At 40.9% G+C, this 22,335-nt stretch overlaps 2 protein-coding genes across 6 annotated transcripts in view; one reads left to right on the plus strand and one right to left on the minus strand.

The window, feature by feature from the left end:
- Positions 1-9,944, plus strand: part of TXNDC11 (thioredoxin domain containing 11) — a 28,466-nt gene extending 18,522 nt beyond the window's left edge. For all 3 annotated transcript variants that reach the window (XM_063171066.1, XM_063171068.1, XM_063171067.1), the window contains 5 exons: positions 538-1,321; positions 3,742-3,887; positions 4,559-4,668; positions 6,110-6,190; positions 8,866-9,944. In XM_063171066.1, coding sequence (XP_063027136.1) covers positions 538-1,321; positions 3,742-3,887; positions 4,559-4,668; positions 6,110-6,190; positions 8,866-9,490 — 1,746 coding nt within the window. In that variant the 3' untranslated portion in view covers positions 9,491-9,944. The remainder of the gene's footprint in view (positions 1-537; positions 1,322-3,741; positions 3,888-4,558; positions 4,669-6,109; positions 6,191-8,865) is intronic.
- On the minus strand, positions 9,520-18,105 carry SNN (stannin). 3 transcript variants are annotated; one of them, XM_063171070.1, is made up of 4 exons: positions 18,046-18,105; positions 17,053-17,173; positions 13,587-13,752; positions 9,520-12,204 (listed from the first exon to the last, which is right to left on the minus strand). In XM_063171070.1, the coding sequence occupies exon 4, from the start codon at positions 12,125-12,127 to the stop codon at positions 11,864-11,866; it is 264 nt and encodes an 87-aa protein (XP_063027140.1). In that variant the 5' UTR covers positions 12,128-12,204; positions 13,587-13,752; positions 17,053-17,173; positions 18,046-18,105; the 3' UTR covers positions 9,520-11,863. The 3 variants fall into 3 exon arrangements, with proteins under 3 accessions (XP_063027140.1, XP_063027141.1, XP_063027139.1); XM_063171071.1 differs by lacking the exon at positions 13,587-13,752 and adding an exon at positions 14,494-14,593; XM_063171069.1 differs by lacking the exon at positions 13,587-13,752.
- Positions 18,106-22,335: the final 4,230 nt, after the last annotated feature.

Consider the following 22,335-nt stretch of genomic DNA (forward strand, 5'->3'; position numbering starts at 1 on the left):
ACAGAATACACTTGGAGTATTACAACTATCTGCCCGTGGTTGGGAGAATACAAACATTGCTTCAGCACTCTCAGTGATTGTTACAAAATCCATTTACCACCTGTGCCAGAAGAAATCTCTATTTCCTTTTCATATGAGAATGCTTTCATGTATTTTCTCCTCCTATTGGAAAATTCAGGAACCTCTACTCAGTAATACTTTGTGTAGTGGGGTTTAGCCATAACATGTAGTGTTACTGCACTGTAGTAAATCTGTTGCATGGAGGACCTTGCTGTCAGTGTGATGAACTGAATAATATTTTAAATTGACCTTGTTGTTCTATATATGCAATGTTTATATGCTGAAATATATGAAAATTCAACTTTGTTGTTAAGTCAGAGCCCCCTGTAAATTTTTGAAAGAGCAAAGATTAGTCAACTCAGTGTTTCTGAAGTTCCATCTCTAATTGCATATAATGTTGTTAAACCTGCAAAAGATAACTGCATTTGGGTGAACTATGTACAGTTAATCTTGATTTTTTTCTCTCTCTCTTTTAAGATTACCAAAGTGGCCTTGGAATACCACAAGTGTAATAAAAGCCAGGCAGCTGAGGCAGACCTTCAGCCTGCAGGAGACTCTGATTCACCAGCTTTTGATTCCTCAGTGACAGATGCACAGCTGAAGTTCCCTGAAACGTTTCCCATAGCCAAGTACCCGTGCTGTAACACGGTGGTGCTTCCACAGTGGCACTCCATCTCCAGAACCCACAATGTCTGTGAGCTCTGTGTTAACCAGACTCTTGGTGTCAAACCAAATAAAGTCCATGTGCCACACTGTAACTTCTTAGAGATAGAAGCAGCTTTGGACTCTTTCTACCTCCAGGAACATACTTTTTTCCAAGTAATATCAAATACCATAGAATGCAGCAATTTCTTAAGTTTCTATAGTCCCTTTAGCTATTACACTGCATGTTGCAGGACAGTAAACAGGCATTTTTTAAGTCTCATGAGTTCTGAGAAGACCATCTTTGAGACCCCCAAAGTAGCATTTTCTTCCCATGGGAAGAAAGATAACACTCAATTTTCTATTCCTCACATTGAGGATAGGAATTGTTTTATTCCTGACCTTAATATTAGTAGCATGAACATTACTGGTCTGAGCTGCAGGACCAACAAAACCTTGAATCTCTATCTACTGGATTCAAATCTTTTTTGGATATATGCAGAGAGACTAGGAGCATCAAGATCTACTCATCTTAAGGAATTTGCTGCCATTGTTGACCTGAAAGAAGAAGTGCACTATGTTCTGGACCAGAATCAGTCACTTGTTGGACCTACCCTAGGTACAGTATTCACTATACAAATGCTTGCGTTCAGAAAATTGTATTTCCAAGCAGGAATGGAAAATTTAATGCCATTGTAAAAGTAAGACTACTTTGTGAAGTTAACACTGTAAATTATAATTTGTTCTATTCTATTTAGTAGTTAACTAAGCATTTATGAATGATTCTGTTGGCTAGAATAGAATCATATTCTAGGTGGCATAAGAGCTAAGTTCCTTATACCATAAGTAATTTGCTTTATAAGAATTCACCTTAAAATGTGTGATTCTTGACTGCATGCATTGGTGGAATTGGTAAAATCTAAATTAACTTGTGTGTGGAAAAAAATTTCTGTTCATCTAAAATAACTGATTACAGAAGATGCTTGTATATTAATAATGGTGTTGGTGTTTGCTCAGCTGTTCTGAAATATCACAGAATTTTGGGACATACTGACCACTTAGCAGCAGAGACTTCCCCGTCCTCTTGTCCTCTGAAACCAACTTGCTTTAAATTTATGTTGAAAAGTGTGTCTGTTTTCAAGGTAACAAGGTAGAGCTCTGAAGTGGTTGTGGCCAAATCTGCCAATTGTTATTTCCTGTCTGAATTGGAGGAGGGAAAAAAAGACACCCAGAAAAACAAACAAAGCAAAAAAAAGCTGACAAAACAACTCAAGGATTGCAGTTCTGATTTATTTGCAAGTTTGTGAATAAGACACAATATTCCTAACTGTGTGCATTTGCCTGTCATGCTGATGTGCAAAACTGAGTGTACCTTCAGAAAATACTGAGTTTCCTAATGTTGGCTATGTAAGTAAACATGGAAGAAAATTCAGCTATTAAAATAAATCGCTCAAGAACATATATCACTATAATTCTTATAGCACCAATTACATTTCTTTTTTGCCATAAATCTAAGTACAAAAAGATGTACAACATAGAATAAATAGCCATGTTCTTATTAAGGATCACATGCAGCCCTGTATCCTGTCTCTATCCCAACCCAGGAAAAGACTCTGCAAAAACAAACAAAAACCTCAGTGACCATAAAAGGATGCTTAGGAAATATTAAGATCAGAATGAGGACATAGAAATTTCCTTCCCCTTTGTGCTCCCAGTACTTTGTGTCTCAAACATTTTTTAGGTCACAGGATTTCCTGAGCATGATGAGGGTTTCTCTGCAGAGTAATATTCAGTACATTGCTGTTCCATCATTTGAACATCCAGAAAACTTTTGCTTCTACATATTTTATCAAGGAGTCTCTGATTTATGATTGGGTTTGGTGCTTTTTATTTTAATTCCTTAAGATTTTGACTTAATATTTCATAATATCAAAACAAATCATTGGGTGCTTAATACTTTTGTCAGATCTCAGTCTTTATAGATGGTTTCTAGAAATTCAGGAATATGTAGGCATGATAAAAGAGTAATGAAAGAAAGGGGTTAATTAAAATAAAATAAGTATTCCAAGTCTGGAGATCTGAAAAGAAAAAAAATCCTCTTTTGGCCTAGTGTGAGATTTAAATGAAATGCTGAATAGTAAATAAGGAACTAAATGTACTGCTGATCACATTTCAGAGATAAACTTTCTGATCTGGTATTTTGTATGTCTGTACAAAAGTGCCAGTTTTACTTGGGCCTAGTTTTTATGCTGGAAATACAAGCACAAAGTCGTTTCTGTTTGATAAAACAATTCTTTTAAATGTTTTTTCATATTTTACCTTTTTTTCTTGATTATTAAATATACTTATTTCTTAATGCACAGAATAATTCTTCTCTATCCAAGTTGAAAAGAAGGATATTGCTGATGCCTTGCAGCAATTTTGAGAATGTAGTTCAGGCTCAGAGTAGTGTAGCTGAAGGTAATTGAGGGCTTTGGAGCTTATTTTAAATTTTTACCAGTTGCCAGCTACTTGCTAAATATCTTAAAATTAAGGAGAAAGTAGAACAAAGAGGAAGGTGGTCACTGGTAGACAAAAGGGAATGGGTGATATTGGCATGGAAATAGCAGATGTTTAAAGGTCAAAAGAAAAGAATTACAGAGAAAGTAATTAAAAATGGAAGAAAAAATGCAAATAAATGTGGAACTAAGTGGAACCTTTCAATATATATATAAGTTCAAAAAACTGAGCGGTTACTGTGTATGATTTAGCAGGTGTGTGATTAGGAGAATAGAATATTATTATTATGGCACATTGACACAAGATTAAAATCCAGTGTGGCAACTGACAAGACGGTAATGAGCAAAATAAAAAACAAACAGTGAAGGTTTATCCTGTTTTCACATCAGTTGTGGTTACCAAACTGTCAGAAATTAATGACATGAAACCAGATTTCAGTCTGTATTTTCTCTGTTAGTTCTTCTGAGTTCTAAAGCAAAAAGTACCAAAATCACCTCTGCAAAACCGTAATAACTTTGATATGTATCAATTTCATTTCAGAGACCTTCATTAAAAACTTCAGCGTTCTCTACAGTCCCTTGAAAAGGCATCTGGTTGATGACCCTTCAGTCCATTTTGATGAGGAGCATGTGGTGACTGAAGTGACCACGAGCACCTTCCACCAGACCGTGTTCCTGAGTGCCAAGGTAGCCCCAAGTCACCCTGCAGCTTCTCACAGATCAGGGCATGGATTTTAGGGAGGGCATGTTTAATATTGACATGCTTTTCTTACTTATAACATAAAATACAGTGTTTTGTAAGAATTCAAAAGCTTTCCAATTGCATGCCATGAGAACAGATGTCATCCTGAGTACAGTTAAATTGCCTCGATTTTGTAAAATACATGATAGTAAGGAAAATCCATTGTCATTCAAGTCTGCAGTGAATGTCTGCATCTCCAGTTGGTTTCCAGCAGCCCCAGTCCTGCTTTGCCAGTTAGAGGCAAAAAGCAGAAGTCTGGACATTATTTTTACTTCCATATGAAGTGTACAGTCAGTGTTAGATATATAGAATTTAAGATTGCAAAAGAATCTTGGGAAGTGTTTTAAAGTTTGGTGCATTTTCACTTAAAGCGAATGATCCTAAACTAAATCTTTTCATTTTGACTTTATGGAAAGCGAATTCCCCAATAATTTTTGTGTATTAACTCAGTAGTCAGAGAGCAGCAGTGAATAACTTACAATAAAGTTCATTAATATTAGGAAAAAATTGCTTTCACATTTCAACAGTTCCCATGGTAGATGGTGTGAAAGCTAGTCCTCCTTTCTGCAGATTACCTCCAACAGATAATCAAACTCTTCTCCATTTCATTTTCCAGAATGTCTTGCTGCTGTATTATGCACAGTGGTGTGGATTCTGTGCTTCTCTTAATCACATCTTTATTCAACTTGCTCGGCTTTTGCCTCCTGACAGTTTCACTGTGGCAAGGTAAAAAGATTCTAATTTCATCTTTCCAGAATAATTTAAGATCATTGAGGTCATCAGCCTAGAAAATAAATACTTTTTTTTCTCTCTATAACCATGCAATATAGATGTGAATGTCATCTGCTTCATTTCTCTTTGAATGCATTGTTTTGTTTTCCTTTGCATATATTTGGTGTTTTCAATCTCACTGCAGTAGTTATCCACTTCCATTAAAATTAATTTTTAAACTGTGCAATTAACCTTGAAACTTCCTAATTTCAGGAAGTGAATCCATAACTTTGTGGTGATTTGTAGCAAATAGTAATATGCTATTTGTGTGTGTGTGTATGTATATATATGTATTTGTTAGCAACATCATTTGCATCACAAATCTAAAATGGCAATCTACATCCTATGATAAATTAACTTTACCCCAGCCAGACCAGTTTACAGAAATATATTTATATCTTTATATGCATATGTGTAATGTACATTTTTAATATATATGTTAAACACATATTATATGTAAAAAAACCTATTGTTTTCTTTGGTGTTTCCAGGGTTTTTAATATTTCAGTGCAACTGAAACATTCTTGTTCATGTATGTGATAATAATACCTAAATACTTAAAACATCTGCTCTGATTGCATCTTTATTTGATTCTGACTGAACTTACTCCAGGAGATAGCATGAGATGTAGAGAAAAAATAAATCAATTAAAAATCTGGGTTTTTATCCCTGTTTGTAATTGTGGCTTTATTGCCACAGATGTGATGCTGTTCCCAAGGCTACATCCATTCTCTTGCCTGACTTTGAAGTTCTCTCCTTTGCTCCGTTATTTTCACAGCAGTATTACTGATGTGATTGTCTATTTTATTCTATAATTATTTGTAATTAATAAGAAATTTGTGAAAAGAAGCTCTAAAATTCTGAAGAAAACAGTAACAAACAGTTGAATCATGGCTTCCTTTCTACTCAGAGCTTTAGGGAAAAAAGTGCCTTTAAGCATGTGCTTATCCTTGGAAGAAGCAAAATAATTTACTCCCAAAACTACTCGAGGGATCAATATTAAGAGATGTACTTGAGGAACAAATTAGGGACTAAAAATAACTTGTCTCATGTTTGGTGTGTCTGTCTCAGAAGGAAGATGTGTACACAATGTGTGCACTGTGTGTACACAGAGAGCAACTGGGGTTTAATTGCTGGCTGAGAGCAGTTGCAGAATTGAACATACTATTTGAGAGAAAAACCCACACAGATATTTGTTAAACTGAGAGTCAGCAGCTTGAATATTGGTAATTAATTCTGCTGACTCATGCACAATGTATTTCTGGCAGAACACATTTAGACTTCTTTCACAGATACTTAAGATTTCCTTCTTCCCAATCCCTAAAATGTCATTTTACAAGGAAATGCAGATTGTTCATCTGCCTGTTCTCTTCATCAGTGTGTCTTTTCCTCACAGAATTGATGTGACTCGAAATGACCTTCCCTGGGAATTTATGACAGACCGTCTCCCAACCATTTTATTTTTTCCTCATCAGAGGTAAAGTAATTCTTGTGCCTGTGGTTTTTTAACTTCTATTTTACTGAGCTGCAGTAATTATTTGGTTACGTGTCTTAGTAGAGAAAAAAGCCAAAGATTAATTCATTTCTGTAGATGCATTCTTACCACATTCATATTCTAATGAAAAAAACCACCAGGAAAACAACAAAATAACCCAACCAACACTCCCAGATTTCCACCCTTCTCCCTCAAGGGCTCTTACCATCAGCAAATGGGAATTCATTCTACTGGTGCTGGGCAGCTACGTACCACGAAATCTCTGAATCTGTGCCTTAAGTTTTGCCATTGATGTTTTAATCCAATACAGAGTGAGTTTTGTTTATATCAGTTCTGAGCCACCCCAACTGATCAGTTCCCTGATTCTTTTTGTAGGTACTCATTTGGTCTCTGTAATGCTCTAGACAGTCTCTGGAGGGACAGACTGAGTACTTTTATTAAGATTATTTTATTAAGATTATTATTATTTTTATAATGTTCCAACTGGCTTTATAAAGGTACCTTACCTCTAGTCATTGCTTTCACTCCTGCTTTTCCTCTCCAGTGTTTTATATATTTTGCTGAATGTGAGTAATCAAGAAAATTAGGATCTGATAGTATTTGTAGTACCTGTAGGACTACTAGAGTAGCCACATATTCATTTTGGATATAAAGGTGCCTCATATTAGGGCTTTTTAATGCAGCTTCTTATCCATTTGCCTTATGAGACAATTTTTGCAAATTAACTCTGTTCTCAATTTCTTTCCATCACATGCTGTTAATGTTTTGTTCTGCTATTTGTTTTAAATAGCCTTTTAGCTTCTTTGATACATGCTGTGGTTTTGATCAATAAAAATAGATGATGATGTAATAAAACATTGCCACAATATAGAGAGTCAATTTTGATTTAGCATAGACTATTTTTTGCTTAAATTATGTTGTGATTCTTTAATCTGGGATGGGAGCTGATAGTCAGCTGAGCAACTGCTGATGGTAATTACAAGAGTAACTTGGTCCATCATCAGGAATCTGCAGGGGAGGAACACTCATGGTGCTCACTCTGCCAGAAATAGCTTAATCTTGATGAGCAGGAGCCTCATCTGACTGAAGTTCTTGAATTATTGATAAAAGATGGTATCTGTCTTCTACCTGCTGTACAGTAAGTGGTTTTCAGTAAATGAAATGAAATGTTTTTATATCCCACATGTTTATGAGTTGGATTTTACAGAAGGCATTTTTGAGGGAAGTGTAATTGGTAAGGAAGGAACTCCCCTGTTCCAGATGCACATTGTAACCAATTCAGGACATGATGTTAAACACAAGGGGACATAAAGAGTTATCTGGTTTGTGTTGTTCAAGAGCACCATGAGCCTTCAGGCTTTGTACTTGAATCTGGCTTTCTTGCTTTGCAATCATTTTTGTTTGGGCTTATTCTCTGTCCTTCTTCTCACTTACATAATTAACCCATATCTGAATGTATGCTGCTTACCATTACTCTAGTCATCAGTTTGACAGCCAGATGGAAGCAAACTAAGCTTTTCTTCCTTGTTTTGATGGCTGCCTCAGGAAAGAGAGAATACACTGCTGACAGGCAAAACTGGAGCAGACCCAAAGTGATAAACTATTAGCTGGTTTCCCAGTTGTACAGGGTGAGGTGGAAGTGGCTGTGCTGCAGGAGGAAGAGAAATTGTGTTACACTGGAACATGCTGAGTGAAAGGCTGAAGGTGGAACTGGTTCAGAAAGAGAAGAGCAGGAGTGACTTCCAGTCTAGTCCTTAGAGGATAGTTGGCTTTATATGTGTGCACAGGGTTCACAAAGGGCAGTAATTGTAACTTTTGTCACAGCTGGAGCTGTTTTTTAGTGGCTGATAGTCTTGAGGAAGAAATTCGGTACTTGCTGTTCTTGGCCTTTCTTGTTCTAACAGTTTGTGCTCCTGCAGAAGGCAAGGAGGCTTACCTGCTCCATATGCTGGGCTTAGTATTCACAGCTTCAGGAGGGGAAAAACACCAACAGAAAAACCTTGTTTGGTTTGCTTCCTTCATTACTTATGACATAAAGACAAAGCAGTAAAAGGAACAAGTGAAGAGATTTATTTTTGAACAGGCCTTACTGCTGACTAAAGTGACTTACTGTTTAAAAGCAAACTGCTCCCTTGCCATGGCTTTCAGGTGGCAGAACTCACTAAGCTACTGCTTTTTCTAATCAAAATAGTGATTTCCCATTGTGTAGCTTTATATATCTGGACTTAGAGTCTAATTAATATACATAGACTTAAGAACATTTAAACATCATCCTTCAACTTACAAATACTAATGGCACTGTACTCTGATCATACAGTGATGCTTTAATATGTACTTGAAGCTCATAACCCATGATCATGAATATTTCTTTTTTAAGAATTAAATCTGTCTTCTGAGATTTAACGGAATTTTTTCTTCAAATACCAGTCCCATGCAGAGATGCTTAGAGCACTCAGATGGAACACAGGGCAAAATGAACATCAAAAGAAAATCTGTGTGATCTATCTCTCTTACATGAGTTTAGGTTTTCTCTTAGCTGCTGTACTAACCATACTTGATGAAAAATAAGGTATCAAGTTGGTAAACAGCAGATGCTTAGGTAAAATTATGCTTAACCTTCCAGAGTACTTTACTATTAACTTGTTATGTCCTTCTAGGAAGGAGCAAAGTGTGAAGTTCCCTGAAGACTTTTCAGTTAACCTTCCCAATCTCCTGAAATTCATTTTACATCATTCAAGTCTTTCTCCATCAGAGCCCTGTACCAGAGAATGCCTACATAAAGAGTCAGTTCTACAGCAAGGACACATCTCACACTTGGAGAGAGAAATTCAGAAGTTGAGATCAGAAATCAGTGCCCTTCATCAGGCCCATGACCAGCTTGAAGCACAGCTCTCTGAAGCCAGGAGAGAGGAGCAGAGACTACAGCAGCAAAAACACACCCTGGAAAAGCAGCACAAGACTCTGCAGCTCCACAGTGAGCAATTACAGGCCACATATGACCAGAAGAATCAAGAATTGTTAGAAATGGCTGAAAAGCTTCAAGAATTAGCTGATGCATCAGAAAACCTCCTTAAAGAAAATGCTTTACTGAGAATTCTGGTGGCATCAAGAGGAGGAAAGCTACAGAGCAGAGATGAAATTGAAGAACCCCTTCAATCTGAGCAAACACTTTCTGAAGATGATATATCACTTTCAACAGCTACTGCTGCTTTAGAGGAAAAAAGGATTGATAATATTGATACCATAGAGACAGAGCACAGTAGTGGAAATAGGACAGAATAATTGCTTACACAAAGTCAAGTGATGCAGTATTGGGTAGGTATTTATGCAAATTTTATTGACATTCATTGTAAATAAAGACTTCCCCCCACATGATCTAGAAAAAGAAAAATCAAATGGAATATTTTTGTATACTTGAACAACTTATTAGATACCCCATCTTAAGAGAAGAGGAGAATGGAAAACACTTTCTGCACTTTACTATTGCACTAACTTGCCAACACCTATCCATTTAAATGAAAGATACTGGTTTGTAGGGGCAGCAGTGTGCAGCACCTCTGACTAAGGACCAGTTAGTTTTCACTGGCTTTCTCTTGCAGCTGCTAGAAAGGAAATCAGACCTTTGATTTATACTTTTCCATAATTTCTGAAATTTGCCCTTTACACTGCATTCTCTTTGCTGAATTAAAATAGACACTTTATCTGTGTAATCAGTAAACTTGAATGGACAAAGTCATCTTGCTACAACTGTTCTGTTCTCAAACTTCAGCACTTTGTATCACTTTTGTATACAGGTATTCTGATTGTCTGGAAACCACAAGAGCCATGTGTGAACTGTTCTCTACTGAAAACTAGAGGAAGTCTTACTGAATGAATCCTTTTTTTCTTTGCTTTTTAGAGGTCTCAAGTACAGCTATTTAAGTGGAGTGGTCTGACTATACGTGCAGGTCCGTTGAGAGCAGTATTTTTAAAAGCATGTGTCAGGGTAAGAACATTATCAGCTGTACCCCATATGTTGTACTCAAGAGGCAACAGCAGGAGCTTTTTACTACTGACAGCAATTTTTTGCTTCAAATTACAGCTTTCAATTTTAAAAAGGCAAATGTAGCACTAACAAAGCAATTCAACATCTTAGTGTAGAAGAAGGGGACAACTTTTTGTCTAGGCCATTCTTGCCTTGCATATAGTTGAAATTCTCAAGCAAGCTTGCTAGGCCTTAAGTTATTCCATATGTACAAGTACAAGAAGCAAGTCTAATGCTTCCTCTGGAGCTGAATTAAGGCTAGGTAATTAAGTGTTTAAAAACATCAGTATGCAAAGGAGGCCATGTATAAAGTAATAGAAAACAGGCCAGTGACCTCAAAGCATGTGTCCCTACAGGAAGAATTTTAGAATATATAAGCTGCCAGTGGCTGCTCAGTGTTGTTCCTTCTTCTCTCCCCAAAACCTTTGCAGTCCAGAACTTCCCATTTAACATCTTTTTACAGTTCCTATAGCTGAACTCCAGCACAGAGCAGGAAATGTGTTATCTCAAAGGACTTGGCCATTGCTTGCTAAAAACTTCTACAAACTGACCAGCAATAACTCTTGCCCCTGTCAACAGTAGAAAAGACTGAAACTTCTCCTGTTGTAGTACAGTTCCATCAAAAGTTACATACAAGATGCATTAACTGAATTCTAGAGTCTGCATGTATTACAAAATGCCTTTTTTAACAGGCTGTTAACATACACTCTAAGTACACAAACCATTGTTCTAGGAAGAATTTATACTAGTTGCACTTAAGCCAGTTCTGCTAAGTAACCACTAAGCAGTTTCAGCACACAGACCTATGGAAGACAGAAGCCTGCTCTACTGCCATTTCAAACACCTGGAAACCATCTGGACTTTCCCTGAGGGTTCAGTATCCATCATAAGTTCCCAGGCTGGAACCCATCAAAATGGCAGTTTCCTAGCAGTAGCTACATAGAGAACTCAGTTCTAGCAGCCAAAAGTTTACCCAACATAGCTGCAGCTAAAGCAACTTTTCCTTTCTTGCTCCTGTGTTTCCTACTTCAGTATATTACTGAAGGCTTATCCTTTCTTTTTAAATGAAGTACTCTGCATCATCCAATAAACTGTTCAAAGAAGGAGTTCTGGCTGCACACTCCATCTAGCAGCAGAAGCAAGCTGGAACTGCAGATCTGGTTTGGAAGGTCTGGAGTCCTATCCATGGTAGTGGTTTAGGAGTCCCAGTGTATTATATACAGTTGCATCATATGCTACAGAACACAAAGCAAGAAGTTTTGGCAGCCTATTTACAGTTCACACTTGTGAAGTAGTTCACATTACAGTAGTAGCTCCATCAAAATAGGCTCAGCTGAACATTCAAGTAACAAAATACAGTAGTAGTCTCTTCACACCAGTATATCCCTGTGCCCATTGCCAGCAATGGACATTACACCAGGCCAGTCAGCTCCTGCCACAGAGGAATTAGGATACACAGCTGATGCAAAATGCAACTTCTCAGTGCATGCAGTTGCAAACAAAGCTTATTTAATGCTCATCAGGATGTTTTCTGATGAGTACTGTGCAGGAGACCAGGTTCTTCACAGTATTGAGATGCTTCTGCTGGTTACACGTCATGATCACAGCCCATCTGCAGGTGTTGCTCTGAGTTAGCTGTGTGCTTCTGGGCCATTTGGAGTTAGCTTAGCTTTCCTCTCCACACAGGGTCCTTTAGCAGAGTACTGCACCAGCAGAAAGGGCTCTTTGGTTTCTCCCTCGCCCACAATGCTTTCCTCATCCTCAGACTGGCTGAGCTTCTGCAGGCGCAGGTAGCACCAGCAGCCCAGAATCAGCGCTCCCAGAGCCGCAATAGCGATCAGGGTAACGATGACAGTCACCACTCCCGTGCTGGGGCTGTGATCTGTGATGGACATGGCCAATAGTTCAGGCTCTGCTCTTCTTCAGGAGATTTTTCTATCCTCACTATCAGTCTTGATGCATCTTCAAACTCCTGCAGGTTTAAAAATAAATAATGAATTTGTGCAGTTTTACTGCATTCAGCAATATTATATTCATGGCTGGTATTGTCCACAAGGGCATGTGAGCCTCTTGCACTCCAGTGCTTTATGCTGCTTCATCACAGAATCACAGAACCACATTTTGGCTCCTGACATGCTTAAGAGAGCACATGGTCAACCTACTAAGAGGTAACAATTTTCACTAGGAGTACAAGACAAGACTGAAAGCTCTATGGAATTACGATTTAGCACAGGGAGATTCAAGACTGTTCATACAAATGCTGTATCACAAGTGAAATCTCAAATCTGTGACAAGGTAGCAATTCAGCTACCTTTAGTTTTCCTCAAGGAATTCTATAGATACATTTGAGTGTCTGGCCTTTTTTAAAATTTAATTTACAAACATCCTTCTTATATACTAACAATTCCAGGACTGGTAAGCCAATTGTGAAGGTGATTGCAGTGCTAATGCATTACTATAAGTCTTTCTATAACACTAATCTGCTTACAAGGGCTGGGTATGTGGTAATTAATTGTTCATTGAGCACATAAAACATCTGTTGCTATTTTCACAAAAAGCAGGTAGAGCTGTATTTAAAACTAACAAAGCACAATGGAAGCTTCTGCTCCTCTTGGTGGCTTTAAAACTACAAGAGAAACATAGTCCATTAGGACTGCAGCTAGAACTGGGAGAGAGGCAGCAGCAGGAAACTGGAAGAGCTCCAAGACTACCTTAGTTTGCTGTAGTGTTTGCAGGAAAAAAATATACAGGTAAATGTCTTTTGTTACTTCTTCCAAATTCACAACCCTATTTTTAAAGTCATGTGAGCCTTGTCTTTAGTTTCAAAGTTACTGTTTATAAAGATGACAGCTTCACTTTCCTTCCTTCAACTAGGACATAAAAGGTAATGAATGAATAGCTTGTTTCTTTCCTACTACTCTAGCTCTTCAAGAAAACATAAACTCATGCAAGACTATAGAGAGACCAGACCAGTCCTAGCCAGGAACATCTCTTACCTCTGTACTACTGTAAAAATCAGGTTAGGGCTCAATGCTGCCATTTCAGATACAAAGGTGCAATCCTTAGAGGCTCTAAGGCCAGCTCCAAGTGCACATGTGCCTGTCTCTGGACCTGTTCCCACTGACTGGCAGTAACAGAAGTCTCTTCTGGCTGCTGTCTGATGAGGGTCAGGAAAGGCTCCTCCTCACCATCACTGCTGTGCAAGTACAGCATCTTCATACAAAAACCCCTCAGGAGTCAGTCTTAACCCACCCCGACCCAGGACCACTGGGTCACAGTGAGTGACACCCAACTGCACCAAGTCTCACCTGCATTTCAACACAAGTCAAGGCAATTACAGTGCAGGATCCTTACCAAGACAGCTCAAGCCATAGACCAAGTTTGCTCCTTGATGTGTCATGGAATAACAGACCCATGTGTATCACCATTTCAGCAAGGACACCACTCCAGAGTTCAGCAGGTGCCATTAGAATCCAGTGTCACATAGCTTGCACTCTGGTTACATTTCCAGCCCTGTAAACTACAGCAATCAATAGCTTGTAGTGTATCTGATACAACCAGCCAAGTTCTGCAGACTCAGTTTTGCCTAAATAGTAAAACCAAACCTGACCACACTACACACCCTCAGCAGGGCTGTGTGCCCATTGCAGTCCAAGTATTCTATGATTTGCAATAATCACCTTGGTTCTGCAATGCTTATTCAACACAGGGTGATCAGCTGAGGGTGATTAAGAGTGACTTTCATGTAGTTCATTTTCCTCAGGGCATGTCTGAAGAGCAGCACTGTTTGATCCAGCCAAAACAGTACAGCATCAGCATAAAAGATAGTTTACATTGCTTCACATGCAGACACTGCACAGCCACACTGAGGCTTCTTCTGCAGCTTGCACTATTGTGACAGCCTACTGTTCCTCTACAGCACTTTGGGTCAGCATATAGCCTTACATTAAGCAGTTACTGTCACCTAGAAAATAGTTTTTCATAGTGGAAACTATTGCAGATGCTACCCCTCCACCAGTCTGTGACTAGACAGCATCAACCATATAAAGTATGAAACTTCACATCACCAGTCTCTCCATCACCAGGATTTTCTGGCAACCTTATTTCAGGATGCACAAGATTGATTTATGATGACTTGACAATTTTGAGTCCAACACAGCAACTTACAGATTCCTCTTAAAGACCTTTCTTGGTCAAATCTATAGGTTACCTTTAAAATTCTGAATGTTTTCTATTTGATTTAGAATTCAAATAACTTCACCTCTCAATGACAAAGTGCAGGCATCCTTCCTTCAGGCATATCCTCTTCCCACTCAGGGATTTGAGAGCCAGCACCTTATGTAAAGTCAGGTATTAAGCATCTGTACAGATGGCACAAACAACTAGTTAGAAGTGTGTGACAGTAGCTTTAGATAGTTTGGAAGCTACAGTGTTGTTGCTAGCTCACGCTGCTATTTTTCTGGCTTTAGGTCATTGTACAGCTAGAACTACAGCTCTCCTGCAGTCTTAGCACGGTACATTTGCATGTTGTAACTACATCAGCAAGAACTTGTGGAGAAGCCTTGGGATTGTGTTGTTTTCTGGACAGACAGCTCCAACCTTGCAACCATTCTTTCCACCAGCAACTAACTGGAATCCAGATTAAGCTGTCTCTGTACTCTCCTTGATAGGTGAAACACTGTATTTTGTAAATGCCCTTAAATTGATTTAAAGGCCACAAATTGTTCAGACTCACTTTCCCCTTAAAGCCTACCTGAGCTAAAAAGCCCCTCTGAGCATGCCAGGAGCAGCACTGCCTTTGTTCATCACTTCGAGGCTGTAAATTTCTGATCTTCAAAGGGATTGCCATCACCATCCATATATTTGGTGGCACTTGTAGAGCTATGTCCCTTCCCACCACACTTGCTATCAAATCAAGCATCTAAGCATATTTACTCATTAGCAAGATTAGTCAGATGACTGGTGTGAACTGCAAATAGCCTATTTTAGTTCTTACAGCAATCAAGCAGTGAAAACATCAGCTAGAAACCATTTTTCCATAATTAACTTGCTTTTCTTTTTTGCTTAATACCAGCTTCTACTCAGAAATTCATTTGTGAAGATTTATTATCCAATTCAGAAGCTGTAACTAAAGGCAGTCAGAACTGCAGAAAGCTGCTAGGGGACAAATGCAGTGCAAGACTGAAATTAGTTCCTAAACCAAGTTTTTCATTATTACAGGCATTATGCTGCTAAGGTCACTATTTTTAATGCCCACAGGCATGTTTCACTGCTACCATTCAAGCCAAAGCTGTAGGGAGAGGCTTCAAAAGCAAGTTTACTATAGTTCACCAGATATACTGAAGTCCTCATCAAGGAGTTAAGTTCAAGGTTTAAGTATTTTGGCTTTTTTGGGGAGGGAGGTGGCAGGAAGGGGAGGAGGTGGAAATTACTGTGTTACAGTATTCCACCTAAAGTAAGTTAAATGGGGCACAGTAAAGAAGTGAGAATAAAACTATCAGAGTGACCTTCAGCTCAATTTTTTTAAAAGAATCAGAACGGTTTCCTTAAAAAGCCTCCAACAACAGCTTCTAAATCAACATGCTTCTAATTGTGAAAAATGCTTTCTCCTGCTTCTCTAGTAAAATCCCTGTAGAGGAATGCTGCATACCCATCACAGTAATACACCTCTTGCCAATGGAAGACAAGGGGAGAACCCACTGGGAAGATCAGTGCTGTACACTTACCACTAGCACTCAAGTGTGTATAGTACCCACACTACCCATAGAAAGCAAGGGTTTACAATACAGGAGTGCTCAGGCTTCACCACTTGCACATAAAAAATTGGCATCACTGTTATTCCTCATTAACTCCAGTTAATATCACCTCCTTGTGATAATGCCAAGTTACCTTGCACAAGCTGGGGCTTGGCCAGAGGCTATTTTAGAAGTAGGGAGCCGTTTAGTAGAAGGTTTCAATGCAAATCATCTCTTCCCACCCTTGCTATAGCTTTGATGAGGAATAGAAGAACGGGGCTTTTCTGTGGCTAATTAGCTGTGGACAGAATTCCAAGAACTTAGCATTCAGGCAATTGTTAGACACTCTAGAACAAAAGCCAATACCTATCAGCATTGGCTGGAACAGCAGTTAGTTCCCACACGAGGTGTAGTGGTACCTTAGACTTAATCAAGAGTCACTTTTAAAGCTTTGCACCAAGCTAAACCACACAGAAGTTGGTAGTTTACAGAAGACAGCAAGATGGAGAGATGAGAGAGCAGTAGTCTAAGATGTTTTCCAGATGTGACAACAGTTGAAAGAGCAGACAGGCTCTCAGCAGCACAGTTAGTGGAGGAGGTTTATGCTGTAACTGCCTGACAGGCAAGTCAGCCAGTTAATGCAGAACTGGAAACAGGCTTACAGTGTTAAGACCATGTTGACTTCAGAGGCAATTGCATGGCTGGCAAAACATCTGTCAGACTCCAGATTTTATCTGTCAGTATCACATCCACATGGTGCTCTAATGAAGAGTCTGTCCTGACATGGTAAGAGTAATTTCTGACATTCCATTACCAGAAGTATTATGTTGCATATATCCCCTGGCACAGCTTAATTCTTGATATATTAAAAAATTACTGAGATGTCAACATTAAGTTTGCTCATAAAACCAGTTTTTTTTAATTTAGATTCAAGGTAGCTCTCCAAATGTGTAATTTTGGGGTTTTTTTAAATGGCTTTGTGTAACAGCAACTACACACAGCACCTGATGTTTCTGACAGTCAAACCGTTTTTACACACAGCTCAAAACTTTAGACAGCAAGTATGCCGGGAGTCAGTCACATACCTGCAGGAAGCAGCTCTGGCTAGGAGTCCTCTACGCACACAGTTTCTGAATCACCTTATTAAAGGCGAAGGTCACACTGGTTTTGGATCTCGTCTGGCAAGTCTTCCTTCTTGCTCTTCCCCTGTGGAGAGCGATCACATTGGTCTCTAGCTGCTCTGCATCCTGAGTGCCTTTCACTTTTAGCTTTCCAGTGACATAATCATGTTTAACTACTAACCAGTCTGGCACAAGCTGTCAGGGAAAGATCCCTTACTGTTTCACCTACCTGCTAATCAAGGTAACAGTCTCACAAGTGGTTTCAAGTTCTTTAGGTTTTATTCAAAAGCAATTTCTACTGACAAGTGTAATGTCTACACCTACACTTGTGTCAGGAAAAGGAAGAGCACGAGACGCCACGGTACACTGCAGATACTCAGAGGAAGGAACAAGACTCAGTTTGAGCAACTTGCGTTACCGAAAACTCCTGGATTGTCATTGCAAAGGTCGCTTTGGACATAACCCTGCAGCACGTACCGAACTCCTCGCACTGGGCGAGCAGGGACGAGCCTCTCCAGCCGAGAGGAGCCCGGCGCCCACCCCGAGCAGGCGCCGACGACCCGTGAGGCATCGCCTTGTGACTGCAGCACGGCAGGGCGGCTGCAAAGCGCCGGGAGACGGGGCCGAGCCCCGGGCGAGGCAGCGCGGGCCGGGGGAGCCCCGAGTCACCCACGGGGCCCACGCGAGGCCTGCGGGGCGCTCAGCACCGCTCGGAACCCGGCAGGGCCGGGCGCGGACACAAAGAGCGAGAAGGGGCGGCCCCGGCCCAGGGCGGGGGAACGCGGGGGGAACTCTGGCGGCCCCGACCCCGGCGCGGGTCCCTGCCCGCCTCACCGACCCCCGCCCCGGCTCACAGCACGGCGAGCCCGCCCGCCCGCCCCGCAAGGAACCGAGCCGCGCCTCTCCCGCCCCCGGATCGCTCGCCCGCGGTCACCATCCCGCAGCAGCCCCACGCACCCGCCAGCCTCGCCGCGGCCGCGGCAGCTCCTTCCCCGCCCGCGCCTCCGCCTTATAGCGGGGGCCGGGCGGCGCCGCGCGGCACCAATCGGGGCCCGGGCAGCAACAGCTGACGGGCGGGGCGCCCGCGGCCCTTCCCTCCCTTTCCGTGACAGCCGCCGTGGGTCCCGCCCCACGCCGCGAGGGGTGAGGATGGAATCACAGAAGAGAATCACAGAGTCGGAGAATCATAGAGGCATGGAATCGTGGAATCATCGAGGTTGGAAAAGATCTTTAATACTGTTCAGTCGAACCGTCAATCTAGCACTCTCAGAATCACCCCAAAATCTGTAAACCACATCAACCAGCGCCACATCCAGACGCCTCTTCCTCTTAAACACCACCGGGGATAGTGCCGCCACCACCGCCCTGGGCAACCTGTTCCATTGCCTGGCTACCCGAACAGCCGCCGTGCCAGCTTAAAGCCATTTCCTCTGCTCCCCTCACTGTGGGCACGACAGAAGAGAGCGGCCCCAAGCCCACTACAACCTTCTTTCAGGCAGTTGTAGAGAGTGATGAGGTCCACCCGGAATCTCGTCGGGACTATACAAACCCAGCTCCCTCAGCCACTTTCCATAGGACATGTTTTCCAGACGTTGCTTGGTGGGTCTCGGGGCCGGCGGCCCGCGGAAGGCTGAAGGGCTCCCTTGAAGGGTCGCGCTCCTTCCCCGCGGCGGCTCAGCCCTCAGCCCTGAGCCCCGCGCGGCATCACGGCGAGGGCGTGAGGGCACAGCCACCCCCGCCAGGCACTGAGGGCGTTGGACGTCGCTGACCCAGCCCCCCCAGCGCTCTTCTCGCCATCCCCGCCGGGCTATAAGCCCTCAGACACCTCTGTGATCCTGCAAGAGGCGCCTTCTGGTTTCACCGGGCAGCAACAGGACGGGGCGCTGTTAGCGGAGGCCACGCCTGAGCCGCCGCGGTGTTGGCGGCACTGAGGGCCCAGCCAGCCCTCGTTCCGTGGCCCCGAGCAGACAGCGCCGGCCTCCCTACCTCAAACCTGCAGAAAGGTCGCATTCCCACTATACCAGCTTTACTCGGTAATTCATGCCATGGTGCTGCAGTTAGGAAATTGCTCAATACAGGGATTTGTCACCCTTCGGCTGAGGTTGGTCGTTACTGGAGTAAAAAAGAATATTGCGACTTCTCGGATGGGGTATAGTTATTGGTAACAGAGATCCCAACTTGTTTGAGGCTCCTCTGAGTTTTGAAGAATGAGTTTTGAAGAAATAGACTGTGACAGAAGATCAAGTTTGGGAGTCACAATAACTTCCAGAAAAAACTTGTTTTACACACAGTTTATAGCGTGGTTTAACCCCAGTCAGCAAACAAGCTTCCCATTAGCAGGATGAGGGAAAGAATCAGATTACTTCATTTTATTATTCTCTTTTAATTATCAACCCTGCTTTCAAGGAATATTGAAAACATAGCCCTGCACTAGCTACTATGAAGAAAACTCACTCTATTCTAATCAAAACCAGCCTGACTGCAAAATTTTCTATGGGGTAAAACTAATTTTTCCTTCCTTAAATGCAGTGTCCACCATAAGCATGAAACAAGGTGTGTGGTCTCTTTTCCATTCTCGTTCACTGGAAAGCTAAATATGGCCCAGTACCCCCATGGATGTCTCACCTCCTCTACTTGCTCTCTAAGCCATCCAGACACAAGTCATCTTTTGCCTGGGAGCTGTACAGCCCCTTACATATGTTGCTGTGTCAGGAGACCTTCCTAAGATGACAGGTAACTCTGGACTGCTCTCAAATCCCATCTAACCAATTTACAGCATTAGCAGAGCAGCTGTTTCATGGTACACACTGCCCCAAGCACACCATCCTATACTCTGGTTAATCAGAAATGTATGGTGGCATGGAATATCTGAGATACCACAGCCAGTTAAGAACATTTTTATAGAAGTCATTGTTTAATGTAAGAATAATGGTTTAAGCTTTGGATCTAATAAGTGTAGTGCAGCATCAGTTTCTACTGTCTTTATGACTGAACTACCATAGAAAAGATGATAAAACACTACTAAACCTTAAAAGCTCATAATCTTTTTTGAAAGAAGTGTAAGAGTAAGCAGACACTGTTTACTTCCCCGGTCGGTAGCCAATGGTCTCAATAGTCTGGCAAAGTACCATTGGCCATGGCTGTAACCTTCTGTGAGGGGAGCAGATGCAGAGGTAGCCTTTGGGCCAGTAATTTAATAAGATAGCTAAATCTCATTTTGTTACTTGAATCTCCCCAGAGATGCCTGCTGTACTTACATAACCATGGATGGAATCTCCACTGTATGTAAGTGTCCCAATCCATTCCAGGGAGAAGGGTCATGCCCTTTTGTACAAAAATCATGAATGCAATTATGACAAAGCTGACTGGTAAAAGCCATCCAATAATAGCACAGCCTTAAGAGAAGAAGACTGGCAATCTCTTTTGGTATAATTTGAAAACTTTTTGCCTTTGAGAAAGTTTTAATAGTCATTTTGTATCTCATATTTAGTAAATGGCATGGAGAACAAAGTGGGTTCATTCACATCAGTTTCTTATCTTTGTAAATGAGCTGCTTGCTCTGTGCAGGCTTGGATGGGAAATTTCCAGTCTGTTGTGGAGAAAGTGCAGTGCTGTTAATCCTTTAAAATTGCTTTAAAAGCTCCTCTTACTTTGTTACCTTCACCCATCCTCAGTTAACATTTAAGGCTTTTAGCAGGGGCAAGGGTCTAATGATCTCAGATCCACACCTGGGGAGCACAGAACCCACTATATGCTTCACCAGGAGCTGCTGAAGCATACTCAGTTAAAGCAATTGAGTAATTTGATTTTCAGCTGTGCTAAGGATGAAAAAATTAAGAGTTTTCTCTCATTTATTTACTGTTGCTCCTTGGCTGTGCACAACTAATGTACAACTGTAAACATGCAACATGCTACTACAGGAGATATTTTTCTCTTCCTTGGAGAAGAATTACAAGTTTATCAATACAATTTCTTCCTCAATATTCATAACTTACATAAAGAGATTTGACACTTTTCTGAATTTATGCTGTCATTTAAAGCACACCCTTCTGCTTTGATGTTTTCATATCACAAGCACTCAAGAGTTTAACCATTACATGTGCTTATAGATTTCACTGGGAATTATCCACAGAACAATTCTGGGGTCACTTGTGGTTGCCACTGTGACAGCTACTCTGACCCAAGCATAGTTTCCAGCAGTGTTGATTTTAAGTGTTACTAATTATAGAGATTCTTTGTTTCTCTTCAGGGACTATACCACTGTCAGAGAAATAAATTACTAGATTATGATACACCTGTACTTTTTATTTTGTTAGAAATAAATTGTTTCCATTGTTGCAAATTTACATCACACACTCCTTGTCTGCTAATGTGGCTATTTTAAAAGTACTTGTTTTTGGAGTTTCCTTCTGTCAGTTATACCCTGTCCCTCTAAGTATATTCTTTGTATATTCATTATGCTTAGATTTTGAACAATTACTGTCAATATTTGTTCCTTTAATTAGGGGCATATGTTGTATTACTTCTGAGATGGTGGCCAGTAAAATAAATCATCTATTTCTACTCCCTCTATTTCCCCTGGGAAACACAGAGAATATACAGCAGATGCATATTACACCCATAATATCTGTTCCATTTCCTGCTATTCTGTAGCACTCCTTGGTGCAAAATGTGTTCAGTAATCATTGTGCACTCTAGAAAGTTTATCAGGGAAAGAGACCACACAGAACAGTTTTGCAGGTCTGTAGGGGGATTGTTAAAAAGGACAAACTGCTGCTGTCTGTATTTGAGGAGGTGTAAATAACATCTTGCACCTTTACTTACAGGTCACTGGAGAGCACATACACAGAAAATAGGACCAAGCTGACCCTCTCCAGCAACTTGAGCAGGTTTTATATTTTCTTATTTCACCTGGGAAAAAAATGCACAAGAAATTATTAATCCAGCTCTGTGCATGAAGAGAAATGAAAGTATATGAATAGTTTGTGTGGGTCGAAGTTTAATTATTTTTAAGTTTTGCAAAACCTCAGGGTAATACTAAACCAGGATTTGCTTCCTCTACCAGAGTATGCTGGACATGCCCCCAAATCTTTTCTTGCATTCTTCTGCTGTGGAACCCTACCAGCTTTCCTTAGCCTTCTGCTTAAGAAAGCATCTGTTGGGTTTTTTACTCAGCTATTTGTAATTATGGGTATGACTCATGAAGTGTAAAAGCACTTTTGAGATTAATGTGAGAATAGCCTCACT

The sequence above is a fragment of the Melospiza melodia genome, chromosome 18, assembly GCF_035770615.1.
Source record: "Melospiza melodia melodia isolate bMelMel2 chromosome 18, bMelMel2.pri, whole genome shotgun sequence".
Lineage (NCBI taxonomy): Eukaryota > Metazoa > Chordata > Aves > Passeriformes > Passerellidae > Melospiza > Melospiza melodia.

Excerpts from the sequence above, each read along its gene's own strand:
- SNN (XM_063171069.1), bottom strand. The coding sequence starts at position 12,127 with ATGTCCATCACAGATCACAGCCCCAGCACGGGAGTGGTGACTGTCATC.